General features: G+C 46.6%; 9 protein-coding genes across 9 annotated transcripts; 3 read left to right on the forward strand and 6 right to left on the reverse strand.

The window, feature by feature from the left end:
• Nucleotides 1–1035: 1035 nt before the first annotated feature.
• On the reverse strand, nt 1036–1710 carry C8R40DRAFT_1047811 (putative cyclase; the record flags this gene model as incomplete). The annotated part of the gene is made up of 1 exon (XM_046224463.1): nt 1036–1710. The coding sequence occupies one exon, from the start codon at nt 1708–1710 to the stop codon at nt 1036–1038; it is 675 nt and encodes a 224-aa protein (XP_046085325.1).
• Nucleotides 1711–1886: 176 nt separating this feature from the next.
• On the reverse strand, nt 1887–3187 carry C8R40DRAFT_331659 (putative cyclase). Its single transcript, XM_046234731.1, has 4 exons — nt 3082–3187; nt 2860–3026; nt 2081–2812; nt 1887–2013 (listed from the first exon to the last, which is right to left on the reverse strand). The coding sequence occupies exon 3, from the start codon at nt 2799–2801 to the stop codon at nt 2130–2132; it is 672 nt and encodes a 223-aa protein (XP_046085326.1). The 5' UTR covers nt 2802–2812; nt 2860–3026; nt 3082–3187; the 3' UTR covers nt 1887–2013; nt 2081–2129.
• A 184-nt stretch (nt 3188–3371) lies between these two features.
• On the forward strand, nt 3372–4661 carry C8R40DRAFT_1047710 (uncharacterized protein; the record flags this gene model as incomplete). The annotated part of the gene is made up of 6 exons (XM_046224458.1): nt 3372–3499; nt 3563–3581; nt 3633–3731; nt 3792–3866; nt 3919–4240; nt 4291–4661. Coding segments are annotated over 6 exons (1014 nt in total), but the record flags the coding sequence as incomplete, so codon positions are not given.
• Nucleotides 4662–4998: 337 nt separating this feature from the next.
• C8R40DRAFT_1070377 (uncharacterized protein) lies at nt 4999–7017 on the forward strand (the record flags this gene model as incomplete). Its single annotated transcript, XM_046226222.1, has 10 exons — nt 4999–5074; nt 5188–5244; nt 5453–5564; nt 5624–5668; nt 5723–5900; nt 6197–6298; nt 6354–6403; nt 6460–6650; nt 6754–6869; nt 6928–7017. 10 exons carry the CDS (start codon nt 4999–5001, stop codon nt 7015–7017), a joined length of 1017 nt encoding a protein of 338 aa, XP_046085328.1.
• Nucleotides 7018–7983: 966 nt separating this feature from the next.
• Nucleotides 7984–9638, reverse strand: C8R40DRAFT_331713 (Metallo-dependent phosphatase-like protein). The gene is made up of 7 exons (XM_046234732.1): nt 9479–9638; nt 9144–9272; nt 8861–9091; nt 8624–8800; nt 8418–8569; nt 8238–8372; nt 7984–8180 (listed from the first exon to the last, which is right to left on the reverse strand). Exons 1-7 carry the CDS (start codon nt 9534–9536, stop codon nt 8070–8072), a joined length of 993 nt encoding a protein of 330 aa, XP_046085329.1. The 5' UTR covers nt 9537–9638; the 3' UTR covers nt 7984–8069.
• A 740-nt stretch (nt 9639–10378) lies between these two features.
• On the reverse strand, nt 10379–10888 carry C8R40DRAFT_1048016 (uncharacterized protein; the record flags this gene model as incomplete). Its single annotated transcript, XM_046224473.1, has 2 exons — nt 10379–10456; nt 10529–10888. 2 exons carry the CDS (start codon nt 10886–10888, stop codon nt 10379–10381), a joined length of 438 nt encoding a protein of 145 aa, XP_046085330.1.
• Nucleotides 10889–11572: 684 nt separating this feature from the next.
• On the reverse strand, nt 11573–14581 carry C8R40DRAFT_331825 (uncharacterized protein). The gene is made up of 4 exons (XM_046234733.1): nt 14297–14581; nt 13691–14248; nt 12041–13534; nt 11573–11846 (listed from the first exon to the last, which is right to left on the reverse strand). Exons 1-4 carry the CDS (start codon nt 14360–14362, stop codon nt 11835–11837), a joined length of 2130 nt encoding a protein of 709 aa, XP_046085331.1. The 5' UTR covers nt 14363–14581; the 3' UTR covers nt 11573–11834.
• A 1543-nt stretch (nt 14582–16124) lies between these two features.
• Nucleotides 16125–17468, forward strand: C8R40DRAFT_1110109 (uncharacterized protein). Its single transcript, XM_046228315.1, has 5 exons — nt 16125–16316; nt 16382–16508; nt 16570–16586; nt 16649–16823; nt 16876–17468. Exons 2-5 carry the CDS (start codon nt 16430–16432, stop codon nt 17418–17420), a joined length of 816 nt encoding a protein of 271 aa, XP_046085332.1. The 5' UTR covers nt 16125–16316; nt 16382–16429; the 3' UTR covers nt 17421–17468.
• A 136-nt stretch (nt 17469–17604) lies between these two features.
• C8R40DRAFT_1252830 (uncharacterized protein) lies at nt 17605–19281 on the reverse strand. The gene is made up of 4 exons (XM_046233723.1): nt 18866–19281; nt 18705–18810; nt 18168–18657; nt 17605–18011 (listed from the first exon to the last, which is right to left on the reverse strand). The coding sequence occupies exons 1-4, from the start codon at nt 19068–19070 to the stop codon at nt 17793–17795; spliced, it is 1020 nt and encodes a 339-aa protein (XP_046085333.1). The 5' UTR covers nt 19071–19281; the 3' UTR covers nt 17605–17792.
• Nucleotides 19282–19514: the final 233 nt, after the last annotated feature.

Below are 19514 nucleotides of genomic sequence, written 5' to 3' on the forward strand. Positions count from 1 at the left end.
GATGAGTACGAAAGCTACTTGAGGAGCTGCTGTGATGCCTGATTGGAAAGTAAAGACCTGGAAAGATTCGATTGATCAAACGTTTATGTGGACTGACATCCTCACCTCTAAGAAATCGACCGGGATATTCCAGCCTTTGATCGACGCGACGAGAGCCACAACATGCAGAACTAAGAGGGACCCATGTATGATATGAGCCACCATTAATTTGAACGACATATTCGGCTTCGTCGGTGTCGCAGGCGTTGGTTTCTCCGATTCTTCTGAGATATAGCCAAGTTTTTGAGAGGAGGAAAACGACGAGATTAGAGCTTCAGATTCAGCCTGGTGTGCAGAACTAATCATGTCGGTCATGATGGACGTTGGAGGCGAAAATGCGATGAGATTGATCAGTATCTAGGCCCTTCTAAGCCCAGAATGAAAACCTCTCTAAGTTTAAACAAGCTTCAGAACCCGGGCCTACGCCACGGTGGCTCGCAAAACAAAACTCGCACCGCACTCCAGCCAGGTTCACAGCTTGTTTATTTAAATGGAGCAGTCCAAGGTGCAGAGTCATTGATGCCAAGAGGAATAGTTTTGTTCTGAATAGGCAGAAAAGGTACAGGAAGGTGTGAGATGCCTACGCACATATTTCAGAAACATGTGAATTCGACGAGCATCGCAACACCGAACAGCCCTCACAATCGCTGTCAATAGCTGCAATCACCTTGCAATCTTCGTTACACTCACTCGAGCATCATTGCCCCCGGGCCACGCTTAAAACTTGTTTATGTAACATGGTTCAACATCCTGAGCTACTCGAATGAGGGGACTCAGACTATCGAGTCGCCAGTGCAATTATTGATGAAAGTAGAACTTCGAATGTCTGTAGGGCCTGTTGCAAGGTCATGCTATCCTTGATATAAAGATCGAGAATGGCGGACAATACAAGTGAAATCCCATAAACCCATCAGATAGTTAAGTAGTACGACGTAGACACGAGTGGCAGGAGAGGGAGAAATTAAGCTTGACCAGCATCATTCCCCGGGAGAAGATTCATTTCTGCTCGGCTTCATCCCATGCAACACCTCTCACCGGCGCTCCGTCACTGCCAACGATATTGATTGGCAGGAGGTTGACCATAAGTTCCATGCTTCTCAGCTTATCCAAATTTGTCAGATTCTCAACGATGTATCCCCCGCCTCCCAGAAAAACCTCATGAAATGGATGTCCTCCCGAGCCCGTCACATCTGGATTCGGCGCATCCAGCCCTATGACCATAATTCCATACTCGAGTAGCTTCCCCGCTACTGAGGGCTCCACATACGGGTGCTTGAAATACTCTTGCCCCTCCTTCGCCCAATATCGCGACCAGCCCGTGTGCAGAAGGAGGATCACACCAGGCTGCATTTGTTCCGCGTAGGGAGAGAGGTCCTCCGCCCAGGAGATACTCTCATGTGCGCGTTTATGTGTGAGGTCGATGAGTAGAGCAGGACCATGCAGGACATCTATGGGGATTTGGTCGATGGATTTGCCACCTTGGATGAAGTGACATGGGGCGTCGACGTGAGTGCCCGTATGTGTACCCATGGATATCGTATGAATGCTGAACGTGTCCTTCTCGATAGTCGCTATGGGGCAACATGTAAAAGGTGGCATTGTTCGCCAGAGAGATATGTTATTTGGGTCGAGGGGATGCGATAAGTCAATGAATTCTCGCTTTCGATTCATAGCTGAGATCAATGGAGGAGCAAAGATATCTACTTCGGCTCTTTAATACGAGGTTTTCCGGACTAGATCATTCACATCAATGGGACAGAATTTGCTTTCGGGGCAATCTAGAGCCTATGATAATCTGCTGGTTGGTCCACTGGCTGAACAAAGTTTCAAGGTTATCTGATAATTCTTCTTCGAATAGATCTCGAATATTTGGCAATTAATGGAGCTTGCAGAGGCTAGAATAATATCCGGGCTTTTCGAGGCACGTACACGGATGCAGACATTAGGCAGGTACAAACAGAATTTTTTTTGAAACTATTCAGAGAAATACAAAAATCATACATGAGATAGGGCCTAATCTTTACGAGCTAAAGATGCTCACGAAAGGAAAACCGTTAAAACGTCCGTGCCACGAAAACCTTTATGCAGCTTCATTTCCACGCGATTCCTCGTACCGGAGCACCGTCACACCCAACCAAATTTATCGGAAGAAGATTCACCATGACTTTTGGCCCCAGCTCCCCCAGAGTTGTTAGATTCTCGACGATAAACCCTCCGCGACCTAAGAATGCAAGATGGAAGGGAAAGTCCCAAGGGGGCTCTAACAGTGATTTATCTGGGCTTGCACAATCGATTCCGATTACGGAAACACCGCGAGCGATGAGTTGCTCTGCGACGTCAGGACTCAAATACGGGTGGTCCCAGTATATCTGCTCGGCCGCGGCCCAATGTTTCGACCACCCAGTATGAAACAGAACGATTATCCCTGGTTCGATCTTGTCAGCGTGGGGACTTTTTGTAATATCAGCCCATGTGATAACTTCTTTGGGACCTTTGTAGGTGAAGTCTAGGACGACAGCAGATCCTACGAGAGCAGTAAGAGGTATTTGGTCGATGGTTTTCCCATCAGCAATGAAATGTGAGGGCGCATCGATGTGTGTTCCTGTGTGAGATCCGAAGCTGACCGTATGCATACTAAATCCGTCTTTCGGAACGGTAGCGATTGGACAAGAAATGAACTGAGGAAGGCCTGGAGGAATCGACATGCGCTCTGGATCGAATGGATGGGAGAGGTCAACGAGGCTCATCGTAAAAACGGACATTACGCTGCACGCTGAGGAAAGTGTCAACGCGGAAGGGGGGATCGCTTTCAAGACCTACTTATACCAACAATTGGCGAGTGACGTCTGCGGTGAGGACCAAAGAAAGTCCGAGTCGATTGGAAAGATAAGCGCTACTGCATGAGTCAATTTCTCCTGTTGAAGGCATTTCAGTCAGGCTGAATTCAGTATTGGCGGACAGATTCTATGATTTCGAAGCAGGGCAATCTGAGAAGAGAAAATCGCATTAGTTTTGGATCCAAATGACCTGATAAGGATTTACTATATCATGGGTACAGGTAGGTACAGGTACAGGTTGCTAGTGGCCGGCCTGAATGTATATAAGTGAAGCATGCCAGGACTAGTCTAGAAATAATTCAGAGACGAAGAGGGATGAGGAGAAAAATTCACGCATGCGATTTGCTTTTATTTAGTCCGGACCGATGTACCGCGGCTCACTTTTCACCAGTCTACTGTCTAGTTCCCTGTCTTGGGAATCAGGATACATATCTGAGTGGGGAGCCTCTATTTTTTGCGCTGTATCTTGATTGACATTCCTCAGTGCCTCCTTCGGTCGCCGTCGTCGGTTCCGGAGTAACAGGACTATCTATTGCGCTTGCATTATCAAGAACATACGACGTTACTATCATTGCCAGAGACCTGGTAGGTGACAATGAATCGCATGGATGGGCTTCGCCTTGGTGATTCTAGGAAATGCATGTTTGGCGCAAGTTTTGCAAAGCTGACACCCTCACCTTGTGCAGGGCTGGTGCTGGCTGGCGTGTTTGTCCGGTTGTACATATGCATTTCCTCAAATGAGATTGATTTAGATAGCCACATATTGGTACATCCGATGAAGACATCGAGATGCAAAAACAGTCATTCAGGTATATGTGGAAGCTGGCAGAAACAGATCCGGAATCTGGGCTGAAAGTATGTGTTTTTGTTTTATGAGGATAATACGCGCTTCTGATACTTCACTGATGTCTTCAGCGCATCAAGAGCATCGATTATTTTGACCAAGTGATGGACGTAAGCCAAGTTTGGTACAAGGAATTCATGCCCAGTGTGTGTCGTACTCCTGTTCCCATCATGTGCGGTTCGCTCATTCAATGTCTAGTGCAAGCAAATACCTTCTACCGAGCTTCCTCGGGGTGTCACTCTGGGCTTTGAGTATAGAACTGTCGTCGTCACTCCTTTGACCTATCTTGAATGGCTCAAGAACCGTCTCTCGTCTTCCGGTACCAGTTTCGTACGGAAGGAGCTGACACACATCTCTGAAGTAAGGGACATTGTGCCGCAAGTTGATGTCGTAGTAAACGCCAGCGGTGTGGGTGCTAAATATCTCGGGGGTGTAGAAGACATGCTGGTGGAAGAGTCAAGGGGACAAACAATGCTAGTCCGAACGAAGGAAACCACTGTCATATGCCAAAGGTGTGGTGGTTGGTGTACCCACGTATGTTTCCCGTGCTTACTCGTTTTCTTAGTGGAGACCTGTACGCATACTCTATTCCTCGATTGGACGGCACCGCTGTCATTGGTGGAATAAGCCAACCAGGAAACACCTCTACAGTGCTGGATCCAGCTTTACGAGCCGAAATCCTTCGTCGTGCCCGCCTAATCACTATCCCTGGAGCCTACCCCGAGAGAGTGGAAGATCTCGATACTGTTGAGGAAATGGTGGGTATTCGACCTGGAAGGATAGGTGGTGTAAGGGTCGAGAAGGAAGTGCTTGTGGTCGGGATGAAGGTTGTACATGCATATGGAGTGGGTGGGACAGGATACAAATACTCTGCGGGAGTAGCCAAGAGGGTCGCTGGCCTAGTAGATGATTTTATCTACGGAGATGAGGTAGTCATGTAATGAAGAAATCTGTGCTGACGAAAGTGCTAAAATACGTTCGTGCTTTTCAAATTGTCCTCCTGATTTACTCAAAGCACTTTCAGGTCCTTCCACAACTTAAAACTGTCCACTGCCGAGTTACTACAAATGACACAGCATTTCGTTCTCAGCCAACGCCTCTGATTCAATTATCGGTGTACGTATACTGTGCTAGTCAATATATTGGTCTTTCCGTGTTTCCGAGTATCCTTAGTGACTTCGGGCTTTTGTGCAGTTACTATAGTGGTGCTCTATCTCAGTATAAGTATGTGCTAGAGAAATTCCTTCTCTGCACTATCCACAGCGCGCTCCCAAAATAATGGCCGAACACAGCCCGATGAAGTCCCCAACACCTTCAATGCAAATCCCACCCATACCCGAACATGCGCCGAATCGTACGCGTGCTACAAGTGCCCTTGAGCAATCCCTTCTACCCAAACTTTACAACCTCCCTCCCCAAGTTTGAATATGAAAAACATTCGCTCTTGGTTTGAATCTCGATTTCTAGGGCGGGAAAACCATATAGGTGTTTGGAAGAGCTTGAGAGCCATCATGTTCTCTTCCTGTGAGTTTTTCTTTGTCTATAAATTTAGTTCTGAAAACCGTGATACCAAGGGCTCAATGTATTACTTTTCTTTATACCGCTTGCATGGGTTGCACATTTTCTAAATCATGAGAATGTGGAACACCCTAAACATCTCTATCCGTTCAGCGTCACCTTTTCTTGTAGGAATTTGCTTGACATGTTGTTGTTTTTCCGATCTATACAACAGTGTCCTTGCTTGCGCTTGTTCCTTTGGAGGGTCTGGTAGAGTATGGTGGCGAACAGATGAGTCTATATTGTGGAAAAGATCTAGGTGACCTCATCGTTATAATGCTCAGCAAGTGAGTAACTCAGTCTTTCTCAATTTGTTCTTGCTTCTAACTAACATTTACTGAATAAGCTCCGTCGAGGCTTCTTTGGCCTTCGTGCTGTTTACCAAGTGCGAGTGCGTGATTTTGAGAGCATATTGACCATCCCAGATTCCTCTTACTCTTCTTAGGCTGCGACTTCTCCAATCCACATTGATTGGCGTTACCCTTTTACATCTACTCCTGGTGCCTGGTGTAACTTTCATCATTGGTGGGGCCAAGCTCGTTTATCAAGAACTCAACCCTCATATCGCTCAACTCAATCATACATTGCTGATTACGGGGTTTGTCAACAATCGATACAGTCAAGTCAACTCCTCACTGACCTTTCAGCGTACTTGCCATGGTCTTACCCTTTGCGCTATATACGACAATACATGAAGAAATGACGCCCTCTTCAAATGTGGATTTGCTTCAGGGAAAAATCCTTATGATCAGTCGCGGGTTGGCTGTTATTCTTCATTACTCGTTCGTACTATCCTCATTTTTTAAATGCTGAAATCTTACTGAATGAGTTGATCTTTCAGATATATACTTTCTCGAGTATTTCTACACAATCCACCCGGAAATGATAAATTTCGGACACTTCCAAACGCACCATCGAGGAAGAGAAAGACCTTCTCGTAAAAGAGCCCGAGGTGAATCTTTGGGTTTGTATTTTGTTGCTTGTGGTAACCATCGGGTTTATCGCTCCTACAACACAATTCGTATGTCTAAATCTTTGTTTTTGACTATCTAACGCGAGCCTAACTCGATCTGTAGCTCGCCGATAGTGTTGATATCGTACGAGCAGAGGGCCGTATTCCGGAAGAGTGTGTCGTGCTTTCTTATTTACCCGAAATCACTTCCTTATTTCCATCATATTTAGGTGGTTCGGCGTCCTTCTACCTCTCGCCACATACAGCGCAGACGGGCTATTAGCGATCGGTCGCTTTCTGCGTTGTATCGTCCGCCATTTCCGGGGACAGCCGGCCCAGCCTTTGATTCTGGCGAAGGCACGGTCCATTCATATGGCCATCCAATTCAACCTTTTTTGGGTGCCGTCACTGATTATAACGGGTTAGTGTAACAATAAGCCAATGTCCTTACTATTTGGTGAGTGGGTCAACGGAAACGTTATGGTCGAAGATGATTCCAGATTTTGAACTGTTTTCATATGGAGATCAGTTTGAAGTAATGATCTTGGTTGGTGCATGCTTTCTCGTGAGCTATGTGACCGCCGACGCGAAAACGAACTGGGCTGAAGGGGCCACAATGGTTTCTTTCTACGTTATGATAGTGAGCGCGTAACTTACCTCGCATCTGCACCAAACCTCACTTTCTTCGGATGGATTAGGCTCTAACTGCATGGTTTTACGTTAGTGATCGTGAAATATCACAGCTTCTCGTTGGTGGCAACTGCCAGGCTCCCAGCGACTCAAGCTAACCAAGTCTATACGACGGAGCTAATTGAATCCGTACCTATAAAGGTCCTGCAGGCTGTCTATGGTTCATAAGGAACACGAGGAGGCATGAGGTTGATTATCTGTCATACGGTCCTTACATTACATTTTCATGTGTGGTGCCCGCGTTAGATATAGAAAAACGAGATTTGGACAATATGCCTAGGTACAAACTATTTGGTAGGGGGCCGTAAGAAATAAGTATAATAGGTTCAAAAGGGGTACGGAGGGTAGAGGTTAGAATGCAGTGTGATACGTGGACGGAGAAACGCGGAAGACACAAGCTGAGAGGATAACAGTTCTATGGCAATAAGTGATGAGCAGATCAGGAAAACAGGAAGATTGGATATACTAGTAATTGCAGCAGAGATGAAGATGTAATATTGTACAAGACTGGCGTTGTAAAGAGGGTAGGAAAGAGCGAAGGGCGTTTATCATCAGCGGTGCGTTGGATGCACAGATGAATAAATGTCCAGAGAATACGGCGACGATCGAGTACGGGAAGAAAGGCAGAATGCCTTGGTAGGAAATAGAAACAGAGGAAATGGAAAGCGAGGGTAATGAAGTGTCTTGTCATCTTCTGCTTTTTTCTTCTTCTTCCCAACAATCCTTGTCGTCAGAGCCATCATCAAAATCACAATGCTTCCTTGCCTTCTGCAGCTTTATTCAGGCGCAGAACCTTCTCACGCACACACATCCACTACTTCCTGTATCACCATGCAATGCATTACAAAAGAAAAACGGGAACGTCCCCTCCCATACATAGCCCACAAAAGCAGATACCATCATCCAACACTCGAATTTGAAGAAAAGAAGAATATAGAGAATACACAGCCTGTGCCTAGACCAAAACGGGGAAGGTAGAACCTTTCGAAGGAGGGCAAGGGAGAACCAAAGCGGATAATTGTCACGACGGTCGACGGAAGGAGAATTACTGGCGATGCGACATATTGGTAACAGCGCCAGGCGATCCTAGCACAACGACATTGATAGTGGATGGCGTTGCTGAATCGCGGTGTAACTCCATTGAGTTAACCTAACCCATCTTGTTGTCCTTCTTTTTCTGCTTGCGCGGCGGTGTTACTGGTCGGCCCATATTCATTCCGCCATATGGATATTTTGCTTTCTTTTCTGCTGGCTTGAGAATCTGGAAAGAAAGAACTTAACTCCAAGTTCAGAGTCAGCTGGCAAAAGTAGAACATACCTGGAACGAACACAGCAATGTTTCGTCGACACTCATCATCGCACCTGCGTTGTCAAACTCGCCGCAATAATTTGGCGCCGAGAAGAGCGTCACCAGATGCCGCTTAGCGAAAAACTCATATCCGTCTTCGACGACCTGAAAGAATGTTAGATGAAATCCAAGCTTGTACGAGTAACGAACCTGATGTGCCCGGCAAATTAAATCCATGTCATGCTTCTGGAGGAAACGTGAAACAACATCTGGTCCAAATGTGAAAGACACTCCTCGGTCGTTCTCCGACCATCCTGTGATATCTTTATCAGGGTCTGACCATAACAGATCGCAGAGGAGACCTGTATAGCGGAAGTTAATGACCTATTGAAGGAGAACATGACAATGGCACGTACCAGTATCCGGAACGTCTGTAGGCCGCATAACTCTCCGTATCTGTTCCATCGACTGCAAGTCGGGGCTCAATCCTCCGTGCATTGTGAAAATCTTCTCATCGATGATAGCAGCAATTGGAAGACAGTTGAAGCAGTCGGTGAACGTTTTCCATAACTTGATATTGTATCGACGTTTGCCTGCCGAAATTGAGCAGTGTCAGCGAGTACATTCAAATGGAGCCCACAGTAATCACGCACATTCATCGTAAAAGCCATATATCCTGTTGATACTCGCGCATTCGTGGTTCCCTCTCAGAATGAAAAAGTTTTCGGGGTATTTAATCTTATAGGCGAGTAAAAGACAGATCGTCTCGAGAGATTGTTTGCCTCGGTCCACATAGTCGCCAAGGAAAAGATAGTTTGCTTCAGGAGGGAAACCGCCGTATTCAAAGAGACGCAAAAGGTCATAATATTGACCATGTATGTCACCTAGTAAAAGGTCAGCGAGGTCATCAAGAAGAGTTGATGTTGGCTATACCACAAATTTTGATGGGCGCTTCAAGCTCCAGAAGGATGGGCTGGTTTATGAATATTTCTCTCGCCTTTGTGCAAAGGTATTTGATTTCGTATTCCTGTAGTTGAACAGGTTTCCCAGGTCGATTACCTCGTACTGAAAAACTAAAAGTCAGTAACTAAATCAGCGCAGCTGCGCTAAGAGGAAAGAGGGTTCGTCATCTCAATACAGTTGCCTCAATGCAGTTGCTCGTCCCACCACTCCTTCCATCCATGAAAACATAGAAAATGGTCCAGCGTATACCAGAAGTTGGACGAAGGATTCCTAGAAGCCAAAGAATAAAATAAGGATTGCCAGCTCACCTTCCAAAAGTCGGTCGATGACCGAGTCAAGATCGATTTCCGTCGCTGAATCCGCCATGGCTTCGTCCGTAAAAAGTGCTCTCTAACAGTCAAAATCCTTCCCAACAGGTCCTTTCAGGCGCTTTTTAAGGGTGGTCGTAAAACTTCTGATAAGGAAAAAGGGACGGCGTGTTGAGTTTTTCTGATTGGCAAACAGGGTGAAGCTTCGGGTGCACCTTTATACAAAGAAAAGAAAAAGACTCGAAAAAGGCGGATATCAGTGGTCAAAGGAGCTCGTCGGAGAGCAGCCGGCTGTCGAGGACGTTGAAGACAAGGAAGCGGTTAATAATCGATTGTTGGGGCAGTACAAGATAACTTCTGCCGGTTTTGGCTGATTCTTCGGAGTAGAGCGTGGGATTATTCACGGGTAGCAAACAAAGGCCGGCGTTACTGGCAACGACGTGAACGAAGGAAGTTAGCAAACATTTCGTTGAGCGGACATGCATAATATTATTGCTACAGAAAGCTATGTACATACGAGTACAACACGCTTGGAGGACATAGCAAATTTTACCGTGAATCGAAGAATACAAGTGTCTCGTGTGTAAGTGATAGGAAGTGTGCAGCGGCAGTGGGCTGTGGAAACATTATTGGAAGCAACGAAAGGTATGTAAAGTAGTCTGAAGCTGAGCGACGTTGAGAATTGGTTGGAAAGTCCAGAAAGAAGCCCGATGCAAAAAGGTGTAAAGATGTGAGTCATAATGCAATGAGGAATTGAGATTATACAGCAGCAGTATTACTATCAGTTGCATTAGCACCATTTGGAGCACCGACATCGTTGGTCCTTCGCGGTCTTCGGCGTCTTCGCCTTTGATCAATAGCAATGAATTTCTGACAAACACAGATAAAACCACGAATAACTCACCTAGGAAACAACGGACCTCTCGGCATAGGCCGCTCATCTAAATCTAGCGCAATGTTGGCCGCGGAATGTAAGCCCTAGGAAAACCAAGCATCATGATTTTGAGCCAACTGCTGTGAAGTTAACAGGAACGAGTTAATATTACCCACCTCAATCCAATCCACCACAGCTGTTACATCTCGTGCCTGCAAAAGAAACTGCTCCCCTTCCATCCTCACCCGAATTACGTTCTTCCTCTTCAAATAATCATTTCCCAGCCCACTCTCTGCGTGTTGAAGCGTAAACGACTGAATCAAATCATCCTTATTTGGCGGTGGACAGGTGACTCCGTTCGGATACCGATTCGTCGGAAAGGTCGAAGATGGTGCGGATGTGATAGGCGTCGGTACAGCAGAAGACAACCCAGATGCGGTGCCAAGGTTCGAGGACGCAGAAATTAATGAGGATATCGCAGAGGCCGAGGAGGGTATAGAAACGGAAAGACTTGAACTTGATATCGTCGAGCCCATGCCGCGGTTCGCGCTCATATTCGAAACATTTGAGTTCGAGTTCAAGCTGTTCTCCCTATTCATTGCACTCTCCTGCAAATCTCCAAACGAAGGTCTCGACGGTGACCTCGAAATATTGAACGATGAACGCGCAGTAGAAGGGCCACTATTAGGATGACTATCGGGTACATTGAGGAATTCACTTTGTGTACGTTTATGAGATTTAGGTGCTTTGAAGATATTGACCAGTCGAGACCGGTGCTGCGGTGGGGACTCATCGCCATCCTGTCTCGACCTCGATACGGACCTTGACACAGATCGTGAAGATGGTCTATCCCTGGTCCGAGACGAGTGGGCACTACTCGCAGACACTTCCAAATGAACGTTCGTTGGAGGAGGTAGCGCAATCTGCGTAACCATACTTCTTCCGCCCCTTTCACCATCAATCTTCTCCTGCCTTAATCTCTCCTGCTCTCTTGATCTCTCCTCTGCAGTCATACTACCCGTCGCTCCAGCAATTGTCGCCGTCCCACCGTGCCCAGCAGGCGTCGACGGGTATCCACCAACGCCAACACCGACACTCATATCACCAACACCGACCTTGCGTTCCCACCAATCAGTAACTTTGCCTGTTCCAGTAAATTCCGGTGGACATCGATACACACGGAATACCGTGCCTTCGAGTTCGCAAACAACTTTCCGCCACTTCCTGTCTTTAGCTTGAACGCCAGGACTGACAAACTCGACTTTGCGAGGCATGATGGCGCGCAGGAAAATATCGTTCGAGTACGCGGGTAGACGCTCGTTACCCTCTTCTGCATGTGGTGACGGGGAAGGACGGACATGCTGAGCAAATGGATGCGGAGGGGGAAGCGGAGCTGCAGCAAAGGTTTGACTATGAGGATAATCCAACACAAAGCTAGGATAAGGTGGGGGAGGCGATCCTACATTAAAGGTCGGCATCGATCTACGACGGAGGAGCGATCCTGTACTGGAAGGACGGCCGTTACGAGCAGCAGCAGTAGTTTCAGTGGAATTGGAAGGCGGAGGTAGACGAGCAGGAGCCTGGATATGTGCAAGATGTTCCTCCATGGATAGATGAGGCGAAGGACCTAATGCTAGCGTATCTTTCCTTGCATGAGGATCGCGAGGTTCTTCGGTGATCAATGATGCATCTTTGCGGGAAGAAAGAGGTTTGCGTGTCTTTTCCATTACAGGTCCAGTTTGTGTTGTGGCAATCGATGGCTCTGAAGTGACATCGTCGAGCAAGGAGTGGACAGACGTGGCGTTGATACTAGCGGTTGTCGATGTGGTGGAGCTTGAAGCCTTAGCCGTACCAAGCTCAACCTCAGGTTGCGCCTCGTGCCTTTTTATACCCCCAACATGGTCCAACACCCCGTCTGGCGTCAAGCTATCCGCAACATTGATGTTCGCCTCGGCATGCTTGTCCTCCTTAATCAATTTGGTTTCAGCCGACCCAACGCCGAGTCCAGGAATATCAATCATGCTCCTCGATGCGTGCTGGTAGATCCCTGGCCGCACAGGCAGAGGTGTGCGATTTACAGTGAATTCTGAAGCTTTCGGTGTCCTTGCAGGAATGGCCGAAGGCGTCTTTCCTGGGACAGGAGAGTGAATCCGTGGCGTGCCGTTACTAGAATTCGGATTGCTATTTTCGCCACTACCAGAGGACCCGTAGTGTTGGGCCGAAAAATAATCGTTATGAGAGCCGAAACGAGGGGTTTGTAAGGAAGCTGTAGGAGTTTTGCCTGAATCGTCATTTGCTCGTTGTTTACCCTTGGGATCGAAATTCAGAAAAGAAAAGTCTATTTTCGTCAGATTCACGGGCGGGAGAACCGATGGTAATGTTGGTGGCGGCGGCGGTAGTGGTAAAGTATGAAACTGACTCTCCGTACTGGACCGTGTATCGTCATCCTCGGCTTCGCCATCACCTTCTACGTCGACGTCTGTGTCTTCGTCGTCATCACTACTGTCTGCATCACCATCGACGTCTTCATGATCATCCTCGTTGTCTCGTTGATCTTTACCTGCCATAGGGAGTGCTGGCATTTCACGTAGATTTCTTCTGCTTTGAGCATGGACGGAAATTCTTCTACTCTCGACGACGGGACTACCATTACTGCCACTGGCCATCCCACTCATTCTTCGAGCAAATGCTGACGACCCTGCAACACCTGTGCCTTCGCTCGCAGAGATTCTCGAGTGCAGAGGGCCCAAGTTACCATCATCTGCCTCTGTTGTGGCATGAGACAGGTTCAACTTGGGTAAATTGAGAATGGGTAATGCAGGTTGCCGAATTATTATGGAAGGTGACAACCGTGCCGAGGCACTTTCGTTGTCGGAAGTCAACAGATTGAATCTCTGTCTCGGAAGAGGAGTATTCAAGTGCGGCGCAGACGGTCGGCGAGAAGAAGACGTCGTGAGAATAGCTGTATTCAGGTGAGGTGCAGATGGTCGACGAGAAGGATACGATGAAGAAATGAACGTCGTTGGAGGTGTATTGGGTGATGTCGCAGGTCTCTGGGAAGACTGAGATGTAATCGGGCTCAGTTTATTCTGCGAACTGTCCAGAGGAGAGATAATGGAAGTAGATGTGGGCGAAGTAATAGGTGAATGGGAAGACAATAAAGGTTGCGATGAATTGGGATGCTTTGGGGATGCGATAAGCACCGGAAGAGGCTTTTCCGAAGAGTTCATACTGAGTGGTGTGACTGTAGCCGAGGACGAAATGGATAATGTTGACCCTGATGTATTTGGCAGTTCAGGATTGCGACGTGATTTGTTGAAAGAGGATGAATCTGTGACCTCATTCCGTTGGGCTTCAATCGAAGATCTTTCCTGCTGTTGTTTGCCTTGCCTTTCCACCTGGCGATTGGATTGTGACAGAGAGGAGTCAGTAGAACCTTCCAAACGTGCCTGGTATCTCTGCTTAATCCTCACAGTGCTCGAATTCGAGTTGGGCAAGCCAGAATTAAATGACGTCGTTTGGCTCGCCTCGTTCACGTTTGGTAACCCATCTACCTTGCCTTGCTGCTGCCGCAAATTTTCAGGCTTCACAAAATCGGTCCTCGAAGGCGAGGGTTGGTGCATAGATTGCGCCGAGCTCGCAGTGCTATCTCCTTCATCGTGGTCTTCATTGTCAAACCTTTTCCGAATATCAAGCACTGGTTGTGACATGTACGGTTTCTGAGCTACATGTAAATTCAAATCCATCGACCTCGTTTCGCGAGTAAATGTAGTAGGCATATTCATCGACATGTATGGTCCTTTGCCTCTGTCGTTGGTACTGTCAACGGTACGAGAGTTGCCTAGAAGCCGGACTTTGAAATTCGACACTTTGTTGAATATTCTGTTAGCTTTCGACTATTGAAATGTAAGGCCAAAGCGTCGGGTATAAAGGAGAACACGCACATGGAAGCCTGAGCTCCTTGTCTGCATTACAGACTGAGCTCGAGGGAAGGGTTCTTGTACCTCCATTGTGATCGTATTATCAAGTTTTTCGTTATTGGCGTCTATGAATGAAAGAACATTCCAAACAACCAGATTTTGCGATGGGTGAGTACGGATTTAGTGGTCGTTATTTCCCTTGTAGTGTCGGATGGTCGTGGTCAAAGAATGAACGTGAAAGTGAGAATCAAAAGTCTTAGCATGGGTCCAATGCCATCGCGTTCAGGTCATCGATGATGACACAGCTTCCAAAAATAGTCGACGCATTATCCCCATTCGAGATAAACACATTCCCACGGCTGGTCTCTTTACCGCGTCTTCAGAATTTTTGTTTTCTTTATCCCAAGCAAGTACTTGGTAGACAAAGATTCAAAGAAAAGCCCTTTGAACATTCTTCTCGTTCATACTCAATCCGACAAGATAGCACCAGACTTAAACTTTTCGCTTGATTTTGTAATACATTACCCGATGTGTGTGGAAAGTGCCCTTGTGGAATTAGATTCAATGACTGCGAATAACTGCGTTCGCCGATTAGCCATCCCCAACAACTCCAATCGATCCTATGACTGGATCAAAATTACTCCCCCTTTTGTAAGTGTCCTTTTAAAACTTGCAGTTGAGCTGACATCTACAGCTCTTGGGGAACGAACTATTCTGATAACACGAGGCGGATGGAGATCTAGAAGTGGAGTACCTAGGTTGAGTTTCGATGACGGCCTTTTCACTTCATCCAATCTGTGTCCAATTATCCCATAGAATATTTCCCGCATCCCATCAAGCTCCTCCGCAGTGAGAAACTTCGTCATCTGTCATTTAGCAAACGAATAACTGTAGAACCATCAGCCAACAAGAAGGTACACTCGGAGTGCCCACTCAACGCTCGTGAGTTTCAAGAATAGTTTCGTTAGCATTCCGATCTGACGGGAGTTCCTCTTTTACCAGGATAGGATAGGATACCAGGTACAATTAGAATATGCCTGTGAGATCGGAATTCGTGGAAGATGAAAATGTCCTACAAGGTCAGTACTTGCATTGTATATAGTTATGGTGAACACGGAGAAAGGTCTACAGAAATTGAATGTGACACATCCAGAGGTCCCAAAAGTTGTTGGATTCAAAAAATAACTCAGAAGGCCTTGAACACATAAGACACTGATTTGGAAGGGCGTGTCGGTATATGTTTTCTACGTCATGAAAAGAAACACATCCTAACACTAAAGAGTGGCGAGCGTTATTCTTTTTGAGGAAAAGCACGAAACCCATGCCTTGTTATCCTTCCGGTTGATCTCCGACTAATACACTTCCCTGATTTCCGCCTCGGAATGGGCGATGATAGCGTCAGACAGCTAAGTGACTAAGCCGCCCCCAGTCTGCTACCAGTTTCTCCTCAAATTCTTATCGCATACTGCAATGAAATATCATCGTTATGCACCGGCCGCACTAGCTGCTCCATCTTCAACTCTTCCACGTAGTCGCCTTGCTGGATCTATAAAAATTACAATTCTCCGACTTTTGTTCCCATTTCAACTACACATCTCCTACTTATCTGGCACTCTCTTTGAGAATGTCTAGCGGCATGATCCCGCTACAATCTCAATATCATTCCTGCGTCGACTCGGATGTCATAACACAGCTCCGAGACCCATTGATGGACCCTAACGGCAACGTGTTCACGTTCATCCTATCGAGTGAATTGTTTGGGGTCACATATCCCCTCCCAAGCGCGCTGAAGGGGGCTGAAGGTTTGCGCCGTTATTTAGTAGCGGGTCTTACTCTGTCTTACTGCACATTTAGGATGCCAATCCAATTAACAATCTGCAAAGAGAGGATAGGATAGAAATTATACTGGCGAGGTCCGATTCCCAAACAGGTAATTTACCATGCCAGTATGTATAAGGCGATCGAGTTAAGTACCGTCGGGCGTGCGTGTGTAACAGCTTGAAACAAGCTCATCCTGAATCTTTTTGTTGGACCTTGCGCATAAGTACATATAAATACTTTCGTTTTCGTGCACAACATTCTGACCCCCTCTTCACCTGCTCTTCACAGAAGTCATAAAGCCTAAAAGCGCTGGTTCGGTATGTTCATGTGATTCTTATGTATGTCCGTGCACTTCTTAACTATAAGGGCACTTTCAAGTTGCAAAACAGGAGGAATTACACCGGACGCTGGATCGGTACGTCGGCAACACGTCCATTTCGTTCACTGTCTGTGTCTGACCCCTCTATCTCTTTTAGTTCCTCATAGTAAAAACGTACTTTCGGCAGGCCATCTTGAACTGACACACCGGTGATTGACCTTGACTGAACGTTCTAGCTTGTATCGCCCTTCCATCCTTTTGACTGTTCAACTATCATCATGCATATGGTCCAGCTTCATCTATTCTCTACCTTCCTTCTCCTTTCAACTGTCCTCGGGATCGCGGCCACCCCTCCTATCCGCAGAAGCTCTTCAGCAGCGGATACCATACTGAGTCGAGCAGACACCAAAGGTCCGCTGTCTCTTTTCCGCATGCATGACATACGACTAATCACTATTTCCAGACAGTGTCATACAAATCATATTTCGGCGTTCAAACTTTCAAGCTCCTGACGGCCGTTCTAAGGCTACAGAGACAATCAAACACTACGCTAGTGATGCACCATGGAGTACCGACCAAGATTGGATTATATACCTCGGTACCCACGATGGATACTATGCAGTCCCTGATTCGACAGCGGAGCATGGGTTTACCAATACCAAAATATCTGCATCAAGATCGAAACATTTTGGTGTAAAACGTCGTATAATCATCGGCACGTCCAGGAGTCTTGTTGACAAGCGAGATATGGCGCAGGCTTCCCTTTATATTTCTCGGATGAAGCCTACCGGGAAAGCTGATCTCGTCGAAATTGCGATCAACTACCTGAGGGTACACTGGAACTTGCAACAAACGGATGAGGAGAAAAAGAATTGGGCAGAAATACGGAAGAAGATGAAGGAAGCAGAGGACGCTGCTACGGAGGAAGCCGCTAGAGCAGTAAAAGCTACTGGACCAGAGGAAGTTGCAGCTGCTGAGGCCCTGATGAGCATGAAGAAGAAGGAATAGTCAGTACAGGACTTGGAACATCTTTATATCTATCTATCGTTGTTCTCCCAATATAATAACTTTCAAGTTGAACAACGAATTTTAGTACGATGCAGCATTTCATGTCTCTACTTGAGTTTCAAATCTAGTTCTGGTCAAGTTGAAAAGGGATCCCAAAACTTTCGCTGTCGAGACACAGGTATGTACTGCCAACGAGGGAACGACACAACATCTTGGTTGTAGACACTTGATTATATACATTGTATAATATTGGGTATAGCATAACCAGTAGATATATGCACATTCAACTTGCCAGGACTCGGTGGTAACTTCTCGATCTCACTCGCCAAGCCACCCAACAAGACCGACTGACAATCCCCGAGTCTATCAAACCTAATCAACCATCTCAATCGCCACACACCAAAAGCTCCTTCCCCAAGGCTCGGAATCCGACCTCGACGCATTGGAATCCTTACGCTCACAGCACATGAATCGCACCGGTTGACCGTCCCAATACCGCAAAAGGTCAAAGGATATTCCGCCCGGAAGACGTAAGGTGAGGGAAGGTGCGAACTCAAGGAAGCCATAACAGAAATCGGTTGTTATGATGTCCTATGAATAACGTATGTGAGTAAATACAGACAGATAGATGAGAAGAATAGGGATGGGAACATAAAGAATGACAGGTGAAGTGAAGAAGGTAGCGGAACATCGTGAGTAATGATTTACGGGTATAAAGCGAAAAATCATTCGGGAGATTGTATTCACCTCTGGGCCGAACACTACGCTTTTCCGATTCTTCGACACACTGAAATAACTTCTTCTTTGAGCGGCAGTATGCAGGTTCACTGGAGGAGGAGCTCCGTTGCCATTTCTAGACATTGAATGGCCTCCGCCGCGACGGATCTTCGATAACGACTTGATTTTGGATGATGTCGACCCATTTGAGCTATGAGATTTCCTCGAAGAAGATGAGGAAGACAAGTGCCCAGAATCACCTGAATGAATTGATGATCCGGATGACAAGGAAGATGTGGAGGAAGATGCCGATGAGAGAGGCGAGTCGGCGTCTTCGTCTTCTTCGTGAAAAGCAAGAGAAAGCTGGGAATTATCGTCTGTGAGCGAGCTAGATGAAGGAAATTTCGGCGGTCTGGATTTGTGAGAATGCGCGAAATGAGGCATGGTCGCTACGAGCGGTGATAGAGCCCATGGTTTGGTCTGGGAAGTAAGATCGTGTGTGAGGTTTGGGTCGAGGTAACTGGACAGAAGATTAGACATGGGTTATTATAGAAAATTAATCAATACCTCATGAACTTTAGAGCAGCGCCAGAGCCCCAAGGGAGGTGTAGCGGTCTCTCGAACGTGTTTCCGAACAGGATATCATCAGCAGAGTGTGGTTGCAAGAATCGACCTTGAACAAGAGCTTGATTTCCATTTACACATGAGAAGTGATCATCAGAATATACCTTGAACCTGTATGCTCCAAGTGACGCCTTTTCTATCGTCTCTATCAAAATATTCTGTGTCTTTATTGAATCCTTTAATGTTCGCGATGATCTGTCCGTCGAACAGGTCTGAAGAAACTTTGCAGGGCAAATTCGTGTTGACCAGATGAGTTATGGAAGAAAGATGATTTGGATCTGGTCCAGCAAGAACGCGAAGCTGAGGCATATTACTGGTCAAGGCGGTGAGTTTCGTCGTCAAGACTATATGCGATTGAAGAGTAAGAAGATAAAGAAACCGGAGCTTGGGAGGTAAGAGTTCTTAAGAGAGAAAGGACAGAATGACGCAAATAAAGAAAAAGCTGGGACGTAGCCGGCTACGCAAAGAATCGAGTTGGTGAAAGAGACAGGTGTAAATCACTTGTGGAGTTTTACTGCCTAAATGGGGCAAACAATTCAGTATCCAAGCTTCCATTTTTGGGAAGCATGTTCCCATGTGCCCGAATGCTGTTCGTATATCCCGCTTTGACTTCGATTATTATACACTACGCAGGTAAAAATCATCTATGTATGCAGGCAAAACTTCTCAATAGGTGTACAGTGTGAGCTTGCAGCGAAACCCGGAGGATTTCAAGCTTGGAAATAACACCAATGACCTAGAAAATGTCCTTCA

Source organism: Lentinula edodes, assembly GCF_021015755.1.
Source record: "Lentinula edodes strain Le(Bin) 0899 ss11 chromosome Unknown C8R40scaffold_22, whole genome shotgun sequence".
NCBI classification, from domain to species: Eukaryota; Fungi; Basidiomycota; class Agaricomycetes; order Agaricales; family Omphalotaceae; genus Lentinula; species Lentinula edodes.